This window comes from Mizuhopecten yessoensis, unplaced genomic scaffold (assembly GCF_002113885.1).
Source record: "Mizuhopecten yessoensis strain PY_sf001 unplaced genomic scaffold, ASM211388v2 scaffold2383, whole genome shotgun sequence".
Lineage (NCBI taxonomy): Eukaryota > Metazoa > Mollusca > Bivalvia > Pectinida > Pectinidae > Mizuhopecten > Mizuhopecten yessoensis.
This window is the reverse complement of record NW_018404519.1, coordinates 1,218,371-1,241,353: the sequence shown is the minus strand read 5'-3', so window position 1 is coordinate 1,241,353 and position 22,983 is coordinate 1,218,371. Positions and strand designations below refer to the sequence as shown.

At 38.3% G+C, this 22,983-nt stretch overlaps 1 protein-coding gene across 2 annotated transcripts; it reads left to right on the top strand.

Annotated features, from left to right (window-relative positions):
- Window positions 1–89: 89 nt before the first annotated feature.
- Window positions 90–22,969, top strand: LOC110445856 (nucleoside diphosphate-linked moiety X motif 6-like). 2 transcript variants are annotated; one of them, XM_021490684.1, is made up of 10 exons: window positions 95–142; window positions 700–738; window positions 8,886–9,165; window positions 13,433–13,512; window positions 14,345–14,436; window positions 15,851–15,956; window positions 18,082–18,189; window positions 19,874–20,076; window positions 22,207–22,471; window positions 22,634–22,969. In XM_021490684.1, the coding sequence occupies exons 3-10, from the start codon at window positions 9,128–9,130 to the stop codon at window positions 22,672–22,674; spliced, it is 933 nt and encodes a 310-aa protein (XP_021346359.1). In that variant the 5' UTR covers window positions 95–142; window positions 700–738; window positions 8,886–9,127; the 3' UTR covers window positions 22,675–22,969. The 2 variants fall into 2 exon arrangements, with proteins under 2 accessions (XP_021346358.1, XP_021346359.1); XM_021490683.1 differs by lacking the exons at window positions 8,886–9,165; window positions 13,433–13,512; window positions 14,345–14,436; ... (3 more) ...; window positions 22,207–22,471; window positions 22,634–22,969 and adding exons at window positions 1,821–2,850; window positions 4,619–5,122 and having other exon boundaries at window positions 90–142.
- Window positions 22,970–22,983: the final 14 nt, after the last annotated feature.

Genomic DNA, 22,983 nt, shown 5'->3' with positions numbered 1-22,983 from the left:
TCATATAAGACCAAAAATAAATCAATTAAGAGATATGCGGTAACATTTGTTTATTCTTCGTACTCGCGTCTAATTGTACCAGATATTGCATCCTAGTCTTATAGACGTTTGAAGAGCAAGGGGAAGCGTGAATCCCACGAAGGTAGGTAACCTAATGCTTTCTTTTAAAACCCAACAGATTAATCAATAATGACAACATTATATAGGAGTAGTTAAGAAACTTCCACGTGTGCTACCATGCTTTAAATTAGCTTTGGACATAGGCCTATTCCACGGTCACACAGGTTTAACCCGTTACGCCCCAGACCATTTCGCCCCTACTTTTTTCACATCGCCCTAATTTTCAGCTCATTTCGCCCCAAATATGACAACTCAACTCCATTTACCAAACTACAGAATTACCACATACTTAAGCCTGGTCTCATATATCCTGCCATATATAGAGTTATGACCTTTTTGTTTATTAGTAAAATCATAGATTGTCAGGAGAATCTTCCTTGCTATATTCACCTCTATTTACCAAACTTGCTTTTCTAATGGATCTTGACCCACAGTTTGCAGAGTTGTTGCCCTTTGTTCATTTTCTATACTTAAGTTTTTCTCTAACACAAGGCTGCCTTGCTATATCAACTACATCCACCAAGATTGCTATTGTGCACGTGTGTGCTAAAGTTTTAATTTGCACTTTTTATTTTGCAGGATAAAAACTGACACATTATATGACTGACAAGACTTTATGTAAGTATGAAATGTTGGGATATTTTGTAATGTATTATTTGTAGATAGAAAAAGTGAAAGTGTATATAATGTATGATTGTATGTGTGTCAGTAGTATAACTGTGATATTAATTATGTAACTAAGGTTAGTTTTTCTGACTGGCTACATTAGTAGAACACAGGAATTACTCACTGAACGTTTGCTAAATAACAAGTGACCCTATGGTTCACCACTGTGACTTGTATATATTCCAAGGTTGGAGTTTGAAATGTATAGGAAAAATGAACTCTGAATCCAAGGTGTTTTTCTTCATCATGTTAGGATTGGGGCCTAGCCATTACTTTGGATCCAAATAGGGTATTTTCAGTAGTATTCAAGAAGAATAAATTTTTCACAACGTACCATTTAAGAGACTAAATCACCTTGATTAATGAAAAAATTCATTTTAAATGTTGCATTTCATCTGAGTTAAGAGGTTGTAAACTTAAGAAAAAACTCGTGAAATCTTGAAAATAAAATGGGCAATAATATAACCATTTAATTTGTCAAAGGTAATATGTGGTAATATTTCAGCACCCAAAGAGCCATGAACACTGAATCATAAACCAGTCTATGGTGTGAATTACCAATTCTGTTGTTCGTGTCTACTACACGGTAGCTTTAATTCATAATTTTCTTTCGTTGATTGTATCAAAAGAAAAAGTCATGAGCTGATAGTAGTTATGTAGGTCTGGGTGTCTCAGGGAGAAGCCACAATACTTTGTCTCAGGAAATATGCTAATGCATGGGATCAGTTATACAATGGTAGAAATAATTCCTTCTACCAAATCTTAAAATTAATTTGATACATAGTAACTATAATAGTTATATCATATTTCAAAAGATAAGTCACATTTAAATGTACCAAATTCCAATATAGTTTTCCCATCGACTTGTAATTCAATTTTACACTAATTTCCATAGGTTAAACTTTGATTTCAGACAGGTGCTAATTACCCTAGCGATATACCTTTTTTCAGTTGTTTTGTTATTAAACTGTGAAGTTTTTGTGCCCTCTCTGGATACCTGAGTTGGTGTGACATTTTGACTGTTATTGTAACAGATCAAAAGACATGAGACTGCTGATAAGGAGACAGACTTGTTTGAGAAGGATTTGGAAACAGAGTGACGGTAAAGATGTGTTATTCCGTGTTAGAGATTCAACAGGTCTGCAGGAGAGAAAACAATCACTGTCAAGTTTGTCCGTGACAATACTTCATCAACAGAAACAGCATGATAATTCACCAGGAGACTGCAGCACAGTGTCAAACTCTACAACAAAGGATAGCCCAGATGGTCTTGATGGGGAAGATCAGTTCACATCAGGAAATGATGCTTTAACCAACTTGTATCAATTAATGAAACATTTTGTACAACAGAATTGTGTACCTTCTTACATTTCACAGTTTAGAAGTCAAAAGTGTGATAGTTCATCAAGTTATACAAGTTCACAGTTGGTGAAAGAAAGCTATGACAAACAGAACTTAATGCTGAATTATATGGCACCTGCAGGGTCTCAGTTTTTTGAAGGGTTAGAGACGTTACCAGAGTTTCCTGTCAGTTTGGATATGTTTCCTCAGTATAATGTGTGTGGCTCTTATCAGAACACACCTTTGTGTGGACAACTACTGAAATCACACGTACAACATCAGCTTTCTTCTTACTTTATCTCACAACGTGGAAATGGTATAAAAGTGAAAAATCCTGTACAGTCATGTCATGTAAGGCATTACAGTATCAGTAAACACAGTAACAGATGTTCCCAGTATTCTGACGACAGGACAGGCAGGCTACTGTCTGTACAGTATCTTATCAGCACACCGAGTGTTCACCATTTGTTCTCATCACTAGTTATATACAAAAATTCTTGGCACCATGGGATGAGACAAACACATATCTTGAGTTTGGAACCATTGAAGGCATGTGGTTTGATGCGACGATGGATCTCTAAGAAAGAGTACAATTTTCCTGAACTGAAAGAGGATGACCTGGTGGAGAGTTTCATGCGGGGAGGAGGAGCTGGAGGTCAAGCTGTGGCAAAGACCAATAACTGTGTAGTACTCTTGCACAAACCCACAGGCATCCAGCTCAAGGTACGTAGCCACCATATTATTGTATGACTCAACCATAGACGTCCAGATAAAGGTAGGTACCATTACGTCATGTGATTAACCCACAGGTATCCAGATAAACGTAGGTAGCCACTGGTATGTCACAATTAATATGACTACCAGGTAACCTCAGGCATTCAAATCAGGGTCATCATTGCCACTGTAATGTCACATGACTAAACCACAGCTATCCTGACCAAGGTCCTTATAGCATGGTTGTCATGTTACTAAACCACAGCTTTCCTGATCAAAGTCATTAAAGCAGGGTTGTCATGTTTCTAAACCAAAGCTAAACTGACCAAGGTCATTATAGCAAAGATGTCATGTTACTAAACCACAGCTATCCTGATCAAGGTCATTATAACATGGTTGTCATGTTACTAAACCACAGCTATCCTGACCAAGGTCATTATAACCATGGTAATGTCATGTTACTAAACAACAGCTATCCTGACCAAAGTCATTATAGCATGGTTCTCATGTTACTAAACCACAGCTATCCTGACCAAGGTCTTTATAACATGGTTCTGATGTTACTAAACCACAGCTATCCTGACCAAAGTCTTTATAACATGGTTGTCATGTTACTAAACCACAGCTATCCTGACCAAAGTCATTATAGCAAAAATGCCATGTTAATAAACCACAGCTATCCTGACCAAAGTCATTATAACATGGATGTCATGTTACTAAACCACAGCTATCCTGACCAAAGTCAGTATAGCATGGATGTCATGTTACTACACAACAGCTATCCTGACCAAAGTCAGTATAGCATGGATGTCATGTTACTAAACCACAGCTGTCCTGACCAAAGTCATTATAGCGTGGATGTCATGTTACTAAACCACAGCTATCCTTACCAAAGTCATTATGGCATGGTTGTCATGTTACTAAACCACAGCTATCCTGACCAAGGTCCTTATAGCATGGTTGTCATGTTACTAAACCACAGCTTTCCTGATCAAGGTCATTATAACCATGGTAATGTCATGTTACTAAACAACAGCTATCCTGACCAAGGTCATTATAGCACGGTTATCATGTTACTAAACCACAGCTATCCTGACCGAGGTCATTATAACCATGGTAATGTCATGTTACTAAACCACAGCTATCCTGACCAAGGTCATTATAACCATGATAATGTCATGTTACTAAACAACAGACTTCCAGATCAAGGTAGGTATCCACTGAAGTGCCTTGTGACTAAATTACAATTGTACAGGCATTCAGATTAAGTTCAGAATAGCCTTGCTCTGTAGTGTCACCACAGACATCCTGATCAGGAGAGGTAGTCAGTACATGTATAATGTCATGTGACTACCAATTCATAGGCAAGGAATGTAGCCTTTAAAAATATTAAACGTCACATGAATAAACCACAGGCATTTAGATGAAGGTCAGCTTAGGTCATATATTTTATATGTTTGTATCAAGGTCATGTTTTATGTTATAGATGTATGTATCAAGGTTGTGCATATGTACAGTATGGTTGCAGAGTCCTACCAACAGTTACTTTAAGTCGAAATGATATTCCAAATCAATTTATCATGATAATTAGGTAAGGTGATTTATCATGATAATTATCTCACTATTATGATCATTAAAAGACTTGCCATGATAGCTTTATTGTTAAGTTAACACTAAGATGTATGTATCAAGGTAATCTTCTATTTATAGGTACATGTATCAAGGTCATGTTTTATTTTATAGGTACATGTATGCAAGATCATGTTTTATTTTATAGGTACATGTATCGAGGTCCCTTGAACAGAACAGGAAGAAGGCTCGAGAGATGATGATAGAAAAACTGGATTTACATTTCAATGGAGAAAACAGCTTTGCTGAACAAAAGAAAGCAGAAAAGAAAAAAGCTAAACAGAAAATGAAAAAGAAGGCAGGACTTGTGAGAGAAAAAATGAAAGCGTTTAAAGAGGGCCTTAAAAAAGATGAAAATGGTCCTGATGAGAACTAATTTTACTGATGTCAAAATAATTGGAATTACATTAATTTGTTATTCATAAATGCATTAAATCTTACAGAGTAAACTTTCATGTTATATTTTTGTTTCATATGTAGCAAAGGAAGAGAACATTATATATTGACTGTTGCTATATTATACGTTTATACATAACTGCACATGCTTGTACATCGAAATGTTGTCTGAAACGTGTACATGTAATGGCATTAGACAATAGCTATCACATGTCTATTGTCCAGTCTTTTCCAATAAAATCATGTTTCATCTTTATTGATATCCATTAGCTCAGCGTAAGGAAAAGGCTAATTTTCTAAACGACCATTGTTTAAAATATCAATGAAATGATTAAAAGATTTTCCCCAAGATTTCTTGTGTACTTCCTGTATTGTTGAGTAAGCAATGCTAGATAATCTTAAAGGTATATATGCACTTGTAAATATGAGGAAATGGCAAGAATTAGGTATGTTTTTGCTTTGCAGTAGAATAACTTACCAAATGTTTGCAATTTAATGAAATAAGAATAGCCTATGTACTTAGGTACACAAAAGAACTTTGTAAGAAAACAGTGAATAGACCTTTAGTTCTGCTGTAGATACCCTGTAGACAGTTGAATTTTACATTACTGTGAAATCAGATATTTCTGTGGGGCCCAAATTTTGCAGTTTCCAGACAAAACACCATTTCGTGGGTACATGAATTCGTGGATTACGAATACCTACTCAAACGGAGAATTACTTTATATCAAACTTTTTATTGATTCATGGACCTATGAATTTGTGAATGAGGATTACCCATAATATCAACGAAATTAAAAACCCCACAAAAATTAGTGATTTCAGAGTTTAGCTATAAATAGCCCTGTAGATCTGGCATAAATAGAGGAATTTTACATTACTGTGAAATCAGATATTTCTGTGGGACCTAAATTTCGTGGTTTCCCGACGAAAAAGTTCCGTGGTTACATGAAAACTATAAATAGCCCTGACGACTTGCATAGAATTTTACATTACTGTGAAATCAGATATTTCTGTGGGGCCTGAATTTTGTGGTTTCCCAACAAAACAGTTCCATGGGTACATGAAAACTATAAATAGCCCTGACGACTTGCATAGAATTTTACATTACTGTGAAATCAGATATTTCTGTGGGGCCTGAATTTTGTGGTTTCCCAACAAAACAGTTCCATGGGTACATGAAAACTATAAATAGCCCTGACGACTTGCATAGAATTTTACATTACTATGAAATCAGATATTTCCATGGGGCCTAAATTTTGTTGTTTCCAGACAAAACAGTTCCGTGGGTACATGAAAACTATAAATAGCCATGACGTCTTGCATAACCAGATCAAGCATAAATAGTGGAATTTTACACGAACTATAAATAGCCCTGTAGATATACTGTAGGGATCAGAATTTTACTTAAGTATTGATAACATTAAGCTTAGCCCTGTATAATGGACTGTAGTAAATGAATTTTCTATGCACTATATATGTACTGCCCTGTAGTTCTATGAACTACAAATAGCCCTGTAGATCTAGCATAGACAGTGGAACTATATACAGATTCATGAACTTCAGATAGCCTTAAGCTTGTTGTTCTGCTGTAGATAGTGTGATCTTACATTAATATGTACTGAGACGGGATTTTCTATGAGCTATTAAAAGGGGCTGGTCGGGGAAAAAAATACAAAATTAATGGGTTTAAATGCGTTCTCTGGCCTTCCAAAAGTTATACCACGGCAATATGATAGTTGAGTTCTGCTTGCAATGTCCAGTTTTGACCACTGAAATCTCGGGGAAGCCCCGCGTAAATTTAGCGCAGATCTATTTATATATGTCACGTGGTTGTTTCGAAAGTGAGGCACTGAAGATAACAACAATAGCACGCCGTCATGTGCCATGTCGGACTCAACTAGCGGACAAGACAGCAATACTATACGTAAATAATTGTTTTCAAAGGTCATGTATGTTGCAAGTGTAGTATTCCTACCTATATGTTGTTGTTATATATAACGGTATTGATACCTCGTGCCTGTCATGACTTTTGCATGCATCTTTTTCTTTCGCCGCGATGTTTACATTTGGCCTTGTTGATGACGCGCGTGCGGTAAAATTACATCACTGATCTGGGTCAATTGAGAGTTTTAGACTGTCAGGTGACGATTTAGGATTTTTTTAATATAATTATAATTTTTACTCTTAGGGAGTGAATTTCAGCAAAATTTGAATCAGTATATTTCATAAGAAGGTATTTAAACATGTGTATGCCATTTTAGCAAATATGACATTTTTTCCCCGACCAGCCCCTTTAATATACTGAAGACTAGAATTCTACAAGAACTACCTATAAATAGTCATGTTCTACTGTAGGCAGTAACATTTTACTAAATAGTGGCTCTAAATTTGACTGCAAAACACATTACCGGTAAACAATAAATGTATTTCAACGGCAGAAATTAAAATAGGTCAAACTAAAACAAGAAGCCCAGAGAGCCTGTAACGGTCATCTAGATGTTGAAGCAGCCATGTTGAAATATTCTCATTATAAGAAATATTACAAATGTCTCATCACTTTAGGCTCCATCCCTAGACCCAAGGATGCTTCAAAGCAATTCTGTTTGAGATCTGAATGTATGTGTATATGGTTATAGGGCAGAGATATGAGCCCCTAATGGTAGGGCCATATCTCAGGGTTAATCCTGGTAGCATACTTGTGTTGTTTTCTTCATGCCAAGCAAGCATGTATATGGTTAGATGATAGGAATATCAAGACAACAATTCAAATTATGACCCAAGGACAAGAAAAAGCTTTGCAATTTATTGGTCTATAAATCTTGACCTTAGGCCTTATAAAAGAATAAAAGAGAAATTTTTCAAACTTTAACGATTATAAAGCCAATATCAACTTTTGATTCTGGCCAGAAGTCAGAGCTGACCTTTGACCTAAACACAATATATTTGGTAAAGATACAAATATACATCATCAGTCTAGAAATTCTGGGTTTTTTTGGGTTTTTTTGAAGTTTTTAACATAATTGACCCTCGTGAAAGTAAGTAGAGGATCTTTATAACACTATCCCAGGTACCAACTGGTCAAAAGGTCTTCAAACCATTCTAGCCATTGTTAAATTTGACCCAAGCAACCTCTCAAAGTTGACTTTTGACCTTAAAACGATAGATCATGCAGAAAAAGATTGCTCTGTCGGTCGTCATACCATAACCAAATTATTATTGCTCTTTTATTTAGACCTTTCGGTTGCTTAAACAATTTTGATTGAAAATTTTAACATATTTGACCCCTGTAATATTGAAAGTACCAGTAGGTCAAAACATTTAAAGGACTTGCACAACTAAATCATTTACTATATGTTATTACAAAGCTTTTGAGCTAATAGTGTTAATATTTGAAGTTCAACACTGGTGACAACTGTCTAGATTCACAGATACCTACCCGACAAAGGCTTCAAAATGCACTTTTTTGTGAGTTTATAGTGGCTTAATATAGGAGCGCTAGAGGCATCTGCTTTTGACAACTGGAAGTTTACAAGCCAAACCGGTGAAGTGTGACGGGGAAACCCTTTGACATTTGACCCCATATCAATTCGCCATCTCATATTAAAATCTACTAAAACTATACATTTTCTAAAATTTCAATATTTGTAGATTTCATTCAATGTAAAATATGTCAACAATTACCTATTTGAATTACTCGGAGGTACTGTATTAAACTGGAACAAATTTTAGGTAGGGATTACCGTACAATCGTATGAAACACTTACTGATTGTTTGATTTAGTTGTGTGAGACCTTATATGAGGAACTTTATTAAGCACTGCCTCCAAGGTATTGTACCTACTAGCCAAATATCAGGACCCATGGCCTTTCAGTTTTCAAGAAGTCCTTCGAAGAAAAAGTTAATAAACAGATGACAAACAGACACTGCAACATACCATAAGTTCACAGGCACTCTCTCATACTTATTTCCTTGTGACAAGGGGAGACTACTGGAGCTACAATGTAATGTGTTTGCAGGCTGAGTGCTGACTTGGGAACTGTTGTCAACATCACCTATAGCTCAAGTGCCTAGTCTGGTGATCACCTATAGCTCCAGTGCCTTGTCTGGTGTTTAATTGACACATGGAATTAGACTTTGTGCTGATATAGAGTTCTTCCCAGGACGATTGATTAGCAAGTTTGACACAAGTACTTGTGAGGAGATTGACTGTTAGAGACGGATTGATGCAACCAACTTGTTTCAATAATCTACCTAAACAATGCAGGACAGCGAGGGGTTCAAGGTCGGAAAGGACATGTGAGTATAAATTACAGGGTTTAGTTCACAATATGAAACTTTACAAACGGACAATTACTTTTTACCTAGAGTCAAAGTTTCCTGGCATTTGCTGAATGTCACCACTTACGTTTTAAAAATGAGTGTGAGAAGGTGTTCACCTATTAATGCTAGTCTAAATGTACATGTAGGCTTTGAAGCTGCCAGACTGACATTCTCAAAAGGAGAGCCCTGTACCCATACTTAATTAATAAGCTGAGGTAAGATTAGGTCCATGTTACAGAACAGATGGGTAAAATTGTTAATTCCTTCCTATTGCTCTGGATATCACATTCTTTACTCCTATAGAAATGTTATAAAACTGAGATTGTCCTTAGTCAATTGTCATTGATTTGAACTTGGGAGTTTTCAAGTAAATCAGCATGCACCAAAAGAAAACGTAACAATGTTTTCCCCATTATTGCTTATGTGATGTAATAGGTGTGTAATATGTATGAGGGGGGACCCTCAACCACTGAACTTAACACTTAATGTTGGTTCACTGTATTGTGTGTATGTCTAAGGGTTGTACGTACCATATTGCTGGAAAAGCTACCCGGTGACAGTGTTGAGACCCTGGGGTCTCTTGTAGGTGAATTTGAGGACCCACAAGATTCCCAAGGCCAATATCGGGGATGAAATTTGGGGTGAAATTACATAATTGATCACTCATTTAAACCTTCTCAGAAATAAGCATTTGATGTTACAATGAAATAAAAACATAAAATTATAAAGATATATTAACTAATCAAAGGTGTATTTTCTAAATCTATAGATGCAAATTTATTACATTTACAAGAGATAATGCATGTCGACACCGTTATGTGTACAAAAAACAAGAGGCCAAGAGGGCCTGTATCGCTCACTGAATATGTTTAAAATAATTGGTATGAAGTAGGTGCTGTAAGTACATATGAAATTTCAGAAAGATCCATCCAGTACTTGAGTTATAGCGAGAACAAACTTCAAACAGAGCCCCACCCCTATATGCAACTTAGGGGGTCATACCCACCAGTTATACAAAATTGAGTACCCTTGACCCAAGGATGCTTCCAGACTAAATAAGGATAAAATCCCATAATCCCGATGGCCGAAGAAGGATTTTAAAGGTTTTACCTCTATTTCTCCTATTGGGCTCCGCCCTTCTGCCCCTTGGGAGACCACACCCACTGCATGCTTATACAAAATTGAGTCCCCTTGATGCTCCAGACTAAATTAGGATAAAATCCCTTAATCTCTATGGTAAAAGAAGGATTTTAAAGGTTTTACCTATGTTTCCCCTATTGGGCCCCGCCTCTCTGCCTCCAGAGGGGTCAGACACACCGTTTATACAAAATTGAGTCCCTTTTGCCTAAGGATGCTTCCAGACTAAATAAGGATAAAATCCCATAATCCCGATGGCCGAAGAAGGATTTTAAAGGTTTTACCTCTATTTCTCCTATTGGGCTCCGCCCTTCTGCCCCTTGGGAGACCACACCCACTGCATGCTTATACAAAATTGAGTCCCCTTGATGCTCCAGACTAAATTAGGATAAAATCCCTTAATCTCTATGGTAAAAGAAGGATTTTAAAGGTTTTACCTATGTTTCCCCTATTGGGCCCCGCCTCTCTGCCTCCAGAGGGGTCAGACACACCGTTTATACAAAATTGAGTCCCTTTTGCCTAAGGATGCTCCAGACTAAATTAAGATAATATCCCTTAATCCCTATGGTAGAAGAAGGATAATAAAGGTTTTACCTATATTTCCCCTATTGGGCCCCGCCCCTCAAGTCCCAAGGGGGGTTGGGGGCACACCCACGGTTTATACAAAATTGGTTCTCCTTTACCAAAGGATTCACCACACCAAATATGGAACAAATCCTTTCATTCCTACAGAAGAAGAAGGATTTTAAAGAATTTGCTATGTTTCCCCTATTGGGCCCAACCCCTCAGCCCCCTGGGGTACCACCCACGATTTATACAAAATTGGTTCCCCTTCACCCAAGGATGCTTCTGACCAAATATGGAACAAATCCTTTCATTCCTACAGAAGAAGAAGGATTTTAAAGAATTTGCTATGTTTACCCTATTAGGCCCCGCCCCTCAGCCCCTGGGGGCCAGACCCAGGGTTTATACAAAATTGGTTCCCTCCCCTTCACCCAAGGATGATTCAGACTAAATATGGAACAAATCCTTTCATTCCTACAGAAGAAGGAGGATTTTAAAAAAATTGCTATATTTCCCCTATTGGGCCCCGCCCCTCAGCCCCCAGGGGGGCCAGACACACGGTTTTGCACAATTGGTTCCCCTTCACCCAAGGATGCTTCTGACCAAATATGGACCAAATCCTTTCATTCCTACAGAAAAAGAAGGATTTTAAAGAATTTGCTATATTTCTCCTATTTGGCCCCATCTTCTCAACCCCAAATGGGGGCCACCCCATGGTTTATACCAAATTGGTTCCCCTTACCCCAAGAATGCTTCAGACCAAATATGGACCAAATCCTTTCATTCCTACAGAATAAGAAGGATTTTAAAGGATTTGCTATGTTTTTCCTATTGGGTGCCACCACTTAGGCCCCTGGGGGCCAAACCCAGGGTTTATACAAAATTGGTTCCCCTTCACCCAAGGATGATTCAGACTAAATATGGAACAAATCCTTTCATTACTACAGAAAAAGAAGGATTTTAAAGAATTTGCTATGTTTTTCCTATTGGGTGCCACCACTTAGGCCCCTGGGGGCCAAACCCAGGGTTTATACAAAATTGGTTTCCCTTCACCCAAGGATGATTCAGACTAAATATGGAACAAATCCTTTCATTACTACAGAAAAAGAAGGATTTTAAAGAATTTGTTATATTGCCCCTGTTTGGCCCCGCCCCTCAGCCCCCAGGGGTGCCAGACCCACCATTTATACAAAATTGAGTCCCCTTCGCCTAAGGATGCTCCATACCAAATTTAGTCCAAATCCTTTCATTCCTACAGAATAAGAAGGATTTTAAAGAATTTGCTATGTTTTTCCTATTGGGTCCCACCACTTAGGCCCCTGGGGGCCAGACCCAGGGTTTATACAAAATTGGTTCCCCTTCACCCAAGGATGATTCAGACTAAATATGGAACAAATCCTTTCATTCCTACAGAAGAAGAAGGATTTTAAAAAATTTGCTATAATTCCCCTATTGGGTCCCGCCCCTCAGCCCCAAGGGGGGCCAGACCCACAGTTTATACAAAATTTGTTCCCCTTCTCCCAAGGATGCTTCTGACCATATATGGACCAAATCCTTTCATTCCTACGGAAGAAGAAGGATTTTAAAGAATTTGTTATATTTCCCCTATTGGGCCCCGCCCCTCAGCCCCCAGGGGGGCCAGACCCATCATTTATACAAAATTGGGTCCCCTTGGCCTAAGGATGCTCCAGACCAAATTTAGTCCAAATCTTCTGGGCCGTTGACGGACGGACGACAGACGACGGACGACGGACGCTGCACCATGGCATAAGCTCACTTGCCCTTCGGGCAGGTGAGCTGAAAAGGGAAAATGATATTTAGCACTAATGCATGTGTAACATTTACAAAAAATAAAAAGAAGACTGATACATGTAGCATGCATCTTACATATCATATTGATATTTCCTATTTTATTTTAATGACTGAGGTACATAAAAATGTGTAACATGAGGTTCACAAATCATGACGGGATGAACAGAATGCATACATGAATATATGAAATGTATATTTTATGTTGAGTTGAAAAATAATCAATAAATACTGTGTCTCATGAGTTAAAACTGGCTATTGCATTCAGTAATTCTAATGTTTTATTGCTCTTCTCAATAACATGTACAGTGATACCTTAACTTGATGTGTTATATGTAAATCAAATAAATTGTATGGGACATAGGGAGATACAGCCATGTAACATGTTGTTAAGGAAGTTTGTATGTCAATGCCTGAACCCTACATTCCCCCTCTTCCTCCTCAGTGTAACGGCTGAAAATGTGCATCAAGGTCAACAATATGCCCCCCCCCCCCCCTCCTTACAGTAACGTTAGTAACGTCTGCATGTGACAGAGTTTAAATGTGACTTCTCTCAAGGTCAATATGCACCCCCCCTCCTTACAGTAACGTTTGCATGTGACAGAGGTTAAATGTGACTGCTCTCAAGGTCAATATGCACTCCCCCCTGGTTGCTATCAGAATGCTATTTAACTTCATGCTCAAAAAATATTTTATACACTCTCACTAGTGGCAATATTAATTTCCCTACCAGGTACAATGGTCTTACTATAGACACAAGTAAACAAGGCTGGAGCGACTCTGTACCAACAGATACACATCAACAACTTAAAGGTATGTATACCCTCAGATACACATCGACAACTTAAAGGTATGTATACCCTCAGATACACATCGACAACTTAAAGGTATATACCTACGGATACAAATTAGTGACATAAAGGTATGAATACCCTCATATAAACATTAATGGCTTAAAGGTGCTTAAACTATTGGAAACAAAAGAACTTTCATCAGTTTAACAAATGAAGTTTGTAATAATTTTTATGGTTTAAACTTCTTGACATGTTGTACATGTGTCAACTTTAATTTGTGACATTATGTTGAATTCCTGACATTGTAATGTATGTGTATTAACTTTGGGACGTTATGTTGAATTCCTGACATTGTAATGTACATGTGTCAACTTTGTGACATTATTTTGAATTCCTGACTTTGTAATGTATGTGTATTAACTTTGGGACGTTATGTTGAATTCCTGACATTGTAATGTATGTGTATTAACTTTGTGACATTATGGTGAATTCCTAACATTGTAATGTCTATGTATTAACTTTGTGACATTATGTTGAATTCCTGACATTGTATTGTACATGTATTGACTTTGTGACATTATGTTGAATTCCTGACATTGTAATGTACATGTGTCAACTTTGTGACATTATGTTGAATTCCTGACATTGTAATATACATGTATTAACTTTGTGACATTATGTTGAATTCCTGACATTGTAATTTACATGTATTAACTTTGGGACATTATGTTGAATTCCTGACATTGTAATATATGTGCATTAACTTTGTGACATTATGTTGAATTCCTGACATTGTGATGTATGTGTATTAACTTTGTGACATTATGTTGAATTCCTGACATTGTATTTAGATGCCATTGAAAAGTGGAAAGAATCCGGTATTAGAGCACTGTGGGTAAAAGTACATAAGGCACAGTCCTCCTTTGTCTCCGTGTGTGTACAGGTAAGTTGTAAGGGAGACAGGTACCTGTAGATAGAGAGAAGTCCTCCTTTGTCACCATGTGTGTACAGGTAAGTTGTAAGGGAGACGGGTACCTGTAGATAGAGAAGTCCTCCTTTGTCTCTGTGTGTGTACAGGTAAGTTGTAAGGGAGACGGGTACCTGTAGATAGAGAAGTCCTCCTTTGTCACCGTGTGTGTACAGGTAAGTTGTAAGGGAGACGGGTACCTGTAGATAGAGAAGTCCTCCTTTGTCACCGTGTGTGTACAGGTAAGTTGTAAGGGAGACGGGTACCTGTAGATAGAGAAGTCCTCCTTTGTCACCGTGTGTGTACAGGTAAGTTGTAAGGGAGACGGGTACCTGTAGATAGAGAAGTCCTCCTTTGTCACCGTGTGTGTACAGGTAAGTTGTAAGGGAGACGGGTACCTGTAGATAGAGAAGTCCTCCTTTGTCACTGTGTGTGTACAGGTAAGTTGTAAGGGAGACGGGTACCTGTAGATAGAGAAGTCCTCCTTTGTCACTGTGTGTGTACAGGTAAGTTGTAAGGGAGACGGGTACCTGTAGATAGAGAAGTCCTCCTTTGTCACCGTGTGTGTACAGGTAAGTTGTAAGGGAGACGGGTACCTGTAGATAGAGAAGTCCTCCTTTGTCACCGTGTGTGTACAGGTAAGTTGTAAGGGAGACGGGTACCTGTAGATAGAAAAGTCCTCCTTTGTCACTGTGTGTGTACAGGTAAGTTGTAAGGGAGACGGGTACCTGTAGATAGAAAAGTCCTCCTTTGTCTCTGTGTGTGTACAGGTAAGTTGTAAGGGAGACGGGTACCTGTAGATAGAAAAGTCCTCCTTTGTCTCTGTGTGTGTACAGGTAAGTTGTAAGGGAGACGGGTACCTGTAGATAGAAAAGTCCTCCTTTGTCTCTGTGTGTGTACAGGTAAGTTGTAAGGGAGACGGGTACCTGTAGATAGAAAAGTCCTCCTTTGTCTCTGTGTGTGTACAGGTAAGTTGTAAGGGAGACGGGTAACTGTAGATAGAGAGAAGTCCTTCTTTATCACTGTGTGTGTACAGGTAAGTTGTAAGGGAGACAGGTACCTGTAGATAGAGAGAAGTCCTTGTTTAACCCTGCATGTCTAAATGCAAGTTCAGAAAAGCAATCAGTCCTCTTTTGTTATTTACAAAATTTTATTAATAATCTCTGACGAAATACCAATTAACCCACTTATTTGACACTCTAAAATATGCTTCAACTCAAATTAGAACAGACTTTATAAATATGAATAAATTACAAAATGTTAACACTTATCTCATCTTAAACAATATGACCATAACTGTCTGCTGGATGTAGCCAGCACAATGACCCATGATTTGAAGAGTTTATTTATAATTACCAATTGTAAGTATGGAGCTATTTTATTTGTACAGTTGGGGTTCGACTTTCACCATGCCAAACCAGGATATGTGATGTTGAATCAGTGGCTGGCTGAACAGGAAGAAAACAGGCTTCCTGGATTTGCTAGCCAGTATCTAGGTACACTCACCATTTTCAGTTCAACTTGCCCAAAGAGCTAATTGAGCTTATGCCGTGGCACAGTGTCTGTCCTCAACTTTTCCTTTAAATGCCTAATTATAATACAATTGTATGTTGTATATAACGGCTGAAGGTTGTTTTTTTTTACTGAAATTGTTATAGAGCTTTCATCAGGAAAGAGTTTTCATTATTGTATAGATAGAGTGCATGATATCCCTTGTGGCAATGGGAAGGGTTCAAAAGATGGGAAGTTGAGGTTAATCTCTACAAGACTACTTCTTAAATATGGATAGAGGGATTCTGACCTGATTTGGCATGGATCGTTCCCAGGAAAAGCAAAATTAATGCCGCATAGATGAAAGTTGAGGCCTTTTTGGGGGACAGAAGGGTTGGGCCAAAAAGAAAATAGGGTTCATGTTCAGATTACTTCTCTAGTAATGGTGAAGGGATTTTTGTTCTAATCTGACATGGACTATCCCTGGGCCTGTTGAATTTGGTACATTTTGATGGAAGATTTTGGGGGATGTTCTAGTCCTTAAGTGTGAATGATTTAGTATGGATCAGCCAGGTAAATCCTGCATTGTTATTTCAATTCTTTCGGCTTTTAAAAGTGCTAAAATGGCCGCTGTGGTCTCAATTTAGCAGAAATATCTTAACATTTTGTCTGTTTGAAAAAACAGGAAATACAGGCAAGCTGGGCCTCTAGCATAGCAACAACACTCAATCACCATTTTTAGGTCACCTGAGCTTTGCTCAAGTGACCTATTCCAATCGCTTTTCGTCCGTCGTCGTCCGTCGTCCGTCGTGCGTCGTGCGTAAACTTTTACATTTTCAACTTCTTCTCAAGAACCAGTGGATGGATTTTTTTCAAACTTGGTCAGAATCATCCTTGGTAGATGAGGCTTCAAAATTGTAAAATTGGGATTCCTACCCCAACCCCTGGGGCCAGGGCGGGGCCCCAAAGGGAAAATTAATCAATATTTCAAAAATCTTCTTCTCCAGACTCAGAGGTACTACAGTGATTTTCTCTACGTGGAAAGAAAGATCATCAGGGGCTTTACTTAAATTGTAAATTTCAGGACCCCCGAGCTATCCGTTCTCCCTTGGGGAGGGGGTAAAGTTTACTATAGTTTATATAGGGAAATAACACTTTTGGGTATATTTTGACAACTTTCTGTAGGAAATTATTTTTACTTGGTGAGAATTATCCTTGGAGGTAGATGGTTTCAAATTGTAAAATTGAGATTCCTACCCCGACCCCTGGGGCCAGGGCGGGGCCCCAAAGGGAAAATTAATCAATATTTCAAAAATCTTCTTCTCCAGACTCAGAGGTACTACAGTGATTTTCTTTACGTGGAAAGAAAGATCATCAGGGGCTTTATTTAAATTGAAAATATCAGGACCCCGAGCTATCCGTTCTCCCTTGGGGAGGGGTTAACGTTTAATATAGTTTATATAGGGAAATAACACTTTTCGGTATATATTTTATCCATTTTCAGCAGAAAATTGCTCAAACTTAGTCAGAATCATCTTGGGTAAATGAGAGTTTTACTTTGTAAAATTAGGATTCCTGCCCCATCCCCAGGGGCTAGGGCGGGGCCCCAAAGGGAACATTTACCAATATTTTCAAATTCTTATCCATTGATGACATGACAAGTATTGTATTTCACTTAGTTTACATGCTGATTTCCACATCACATCTAAACAATAAAATAAAGCTACCAGTACCTATGATATAACTCAGGTGACCGCTAAGGCCCTTGGGCCTCTTGTATTGTGTGGACATCTAATGTTACAGCCAATGTATAGGAAGTCTAGATATTTCCCTTCATTATCAAATGGCAAACATATGACTGTTAACCGTATATATTTATAAAATTCTATTGTCAATATGGTTTCAAAAATGACTACTAAATACATTTGTGTATGGTTGTTGTAAGCATGGTTTACTCCATATGATGTCAGCATAGAAATGGTGGAATTTAATTGTTGAGAACCACAGTAAAACAATGTGAAAATTGGAAAAAAAATCCTAAATGCTCTTTATATTTTAATAGGATTGTTATGTAAGCTACCAGTTGATAATAGAAATCTGTAGTTATCTGATGGTGTGTTGGATTTGAAGGTGTGGCAGGCTTTGTCCTCAATGATGACAACCAGGTACTGGTGATACAGGAGAGGTTCAACATCAGTCACAAACACTGGAAGTTACCAGGAGGACTAGCCGACGAAGGTATACTGGGTCAGGTCTTCATGACCTTCACTACAGAGGTATAAATCCTTGACCTTTAAGGCAAAGGAGGTATAAGGAAGACTAGCCGACGAAGGTATAATGGGTCAGGTCTTCATGACCTTCACTACAGAGGTATAAATCCTTGACCTTTAAGGCTAAGGAGGTTATAAGGAGGACTAGCCGACGAAGGTATAATGGGTCAGGGCTTCATGACCTTCACTACAGAGGTATAAATCCTTGACCTTTAAGGCTAAGGAGGTATAAGGAAGACCAGCCGACAAAGGTATAATGGGTCAGGTCTTCATGACCTTCACTACCGAGGTATAAATCCTTGACCTTTAAGGCTAAGGAGGTATAAGGAGGACTAGCTGACGAAGGTATAATGGGTCAGGGCTTCATGACCTTCACTACAGAGGTATAAATCCTTGACCTTTAAGGCTAAGGAGGTATAAGGAAGACTAGCCGACGAAGGTATAACGGGTCAGGGCTTCATGACCTTCACTACACAGGTATAAATCCTTGACCTTTAAGGTTAAGGAGGTATAAGGAAGACTAGCCAAAGAAAGTATAATGGGTCAGGTCTTCATGACCTTCACTACAGAGGTATAAATCCTTGACCTTTAAGGCTAAGGAGGTATAAGGAGGACTAGCCGACGAAGGTATACTGGGTCAGGTCTTCATGACCTTCACTACAGAGGTAAAAAACCTTGACCTTTAAGGCTAAGGAGGTATAAGGAGGACTAGCCGACGAAGGTATACTGGGTCAGGTCTTCATGACCTTCACTACAGAGGTATAAATCCTTGACCTTTAAGGCAAAGGAGGTATAAGGAAGACTAGCCGACGAAGGTATAATGGGTCAGGTCTTCATGACCTTCACTTCAGAGGTATAAATCCTTGACCTTTAAAGCTAAGGAGGTATAAGGAAGACTAGCCGACAAAGGTATACTGGGTCAGGTCTTCATGACCTTCACTACAGAGGTATAAATCCTTGACCTTTAAGGCAAAGGAGGTATAAGGAAGACTAGCCGACGAAGGTATACTGGGTCAGGTCTTCATGACCTTCACTACAGAGGTATAAATCCTTGACCTTTAAGGCTAAGGAGGTATAATGAAGACCAGCCGACGAAGGTATAATGGGTCAGGGCTTCATGACCTTCACTACAAAGGTATAAATCCTTGACCTTTAAGGCTAAGGAGGTATAAGGAAGACCAGCCGACGAAGGTATAATGGGTCAGGTCTTCACAACCTTCACTACAGAGGTATAAATCCTTGACCTTTAAGGCTAAGGAGGTGCAAAGGTATCAAATGACACAGTGACCTTGACCTAAGACTAAATAGGTAAAAAGGTATCATGTAATACAATCGCAATGACCTTTAGTAAGCTTTACTCTAAATGCGTTAATGAAAGGTAAATTTGTCATTTAGTGCACTTAAGCCAGTTTATGTAAAGATTCTTTTACAGATTTTGATACGTATATAAAGAGCTTGAAAGAAGAACTCTAGTGTAGGATTAGATCAATACACATACAAACTTATGACCTGAATTTTTGACTGAAGTTTTCTTGCTGATCATATTGATAAATGTCCTTATTGTCAAGACATTTACAGTGACTATAAAATGTCCTACAGTATCCTTTAAAAAGAGATAGATGCAGTGCTGATAAACTGTTGTTTGACCACAGGTGAGGACTTGGCAGTTACATCTCAGCGTGAGGTGTTTGAAGAGACAGGAGTGGAGGCCAAGTTTGTATCCGTGTTAACATTCCGTCACCAACATAACTTTCGCTACGGCTGTTCCGATTGGTACTACATCTGCCTGATGAAGGCAGTAGGTGGATCCATCAAACCCTGTCCCCAGGAAATAGCAGAGTGCAAGTGGATGGATGTAAGTCTGTGTCTAAGTATAACAATTCTGTTGGATGATAAGGTAGCTAATGTAATAAATTTGACTAGTGATATTTAATAATTAAATAATTCACATCTCTCTGTGAAATATCCTTAAATATATCCAGCAAAGCCTAGTGCATAATAAAATGATGTCATACTTAGCACCAATACTTGCTCAATTTGATTGTGTAGTCAGAAATGTTAACTTCCAGCATACTGTTCATCACTCTAGTTTTTTGAAAAAATAAACTTTCCTACTGATTTGGAAGGGGACTCACACATTTAGAAGGGGACTCACACATTTAGAAGGGGACTCACACATTTAGAAGGGGACTCACACATTTAGAAGGGGACTCACACATTTGCAAATTCAGTCTTCGTGAACATTAGAGATAACTGCTATCAATGGTAGTATTGCTAAAAAGCATTATCTCAATTGCAAATTCAATTATGTTACATATTTGTAAATAATGTCTTCAACTATAGCTCCTGATATATTAAATTGCACAATAATACAAGAGATCCCAGAGGGATCTTGGCACCCACCATTGTACCTTCATTAGTTCTTTGTCAGTTCGATCTTTTCTCTTCTTTCCTCTAATCTGTTTGATCGAGTCATGTTAACAGTAAATGCACCTTGAGGTAACTTTTGATCTAAACTTAATACTGATGTGTATGAAAGCCAATCTTCAAAGTGAGTTTGTCATTTCACATATTTACTAGTACAGTACTTAATGTGAAAGAATTAGAATCGATCATTGCAATATGAGAAAGATCTGTTTAGTTTTTCCTTTAGCCATTTTGTTTTTATTATCAGTCTCAAAATATAACATGCACAACGAGGGATCAAGGGGAACCTACATATCAAATTTGAGAAAGATCCCTCAAGTTATTCCTGAGAAATGGTACTAACAAACCTTCAATGTCAAAAATAGAAGATGGCTGTCGGTAGGCCATTTTGTTGAACTGATCAGTTTCAAAAGTAAACATGAACAATAAAGGATAGTGGGGAACTTGCATTGGCTGGCTCAAAATATTTTTTTGGGGCGAGTAAAAAATTTGAAGCACTGGCCCAAATGACATATTGGTGGCCCAAATAATTTTGGGAAGAAATGTTTCCACAGCATTTAACACATTTTAATTATATATAACATGACAATGTTTGTCATATGTAAAACGGAATAAAACATTATATTTTTAATTCTTCAACCCTAGTTAAAACCTGCCATGGTTTCCCAAAGAAATACACAAAACTCGCACCTCAAAGAAGACACCTGGCTGTGTTTTATATAGAAAATCTGAAAAAAAATATCACATTTTCTAAATCACAGACAGATCGATTCAAATCGAAGTAATGACAACTGAAAAATGTACTGCCTCCTAGTTAATGGGGAAGGAACTATAATTTCTTATATTCATAAATTTTTCAACAGTCACCCAAACTATTTTTGTTGGGCCAGTGACTACCTCACTTTTGACAACTTTTGGTTGTCCGAGCAAGACTTTAATGGCCATTGGCGAGCGGGATACCGTCCAATTCAGGCACTGCTGCACAACAAGGGGAACCTACATATAAAATTTGAGAAAGATCCCGCGATACTTCCCGAGACATAGCGGTAACAACCTTTCACTGTCAAAATCCAAGACGGCTGCCTGTCGGCCATGTTGTTTATCCGATCAGTCTCAAAAGTTGCCCTGCACAGCTAAGGACCAAGGGGAACCTACATATAAAATTTGAGAAAGATCCCGCGATACTTCCCGAGAAATAGCGGTAACAAACTTTCACTGTCAAAATCCAAGACGGCTGCCTGTCGGCCATGTTGTTTATCCGATCAGTCTCAAAAGTTGCCCTGCACAGCTATAAGGACCAAGGAGAACCTACATATAAAATTTGAGAAAGATCCTCTGGTACTTCTTGAGAAATACCGATAACAAGAATTGTTTAAGGACGGACCACAGACCACGGACCACGGACGGACGGAGGGACGGACCACGGACGCAGGGTGATTTGAATAGCCCACCATCAGATGATGGTGGGCTAAAAAGTAAAGGGACTAACAATAGAATAGATAAGTTTAAAGTCACCCCTCCCTAACAGATATATTAACTTTGTGTCTTTGTGTTTCAGATTGATGAGTATGCCAGTCACTCCTCTTTGACCGACACCAACAAGTTTGTTGTACAGTGTTATAAGGAACATGTTGCACGTGGCAGCTCTTTGTCAATAGTTCCCACCCCCGTCCTGTCCTACAACAAGAAAACGTACCACAATATATACAGTATACAACCCTCCTCTGATGCAGAAACTGATACAAGCCAAAGAAATATACAGACCGCCTCTGATATGGGAACTGATGCAACCCAGGGAAAGACACAGTCCTCCCCTGATACAGGCACTGATGCAACCCAGGGAAAGACACATTCCTCCCCTGATACAGGAACTGATGCAACCCAGGTAAAGACACGGTCCTCCCCTGATACAGGAACTGATGCAACCCAGGGAAAGACACAGTCCTCCCCTGATACAGGAACCGACAGAAGCCAGGGGGATACAGGAACTGATACAAGCCACAAAACTGACAATTTAGAGTTATGATAGAAGTCAAACATAAGTATTAAATTGTGATTATATCAATATATTTATCAGTAGTTATTTTTAACAGAAATGCAATAAAGGAGAAAATTTTGAAAATGCATGTTTATGTTTCAAAGTCATGTTCTTATGCAGATTTACCAAAAAATCTATAATGCAGCCGATTATGTGTACAAATGTAACAAATTATTTTTAATTGATGATCAAAACATAAATAAAGTGTAATCAAATATCATATGTGCATCTCTTATTACCAACTAGCAATGTTAATCCAGCCACCACTAATCTGGTTGTACCACTATCTAGCCACCA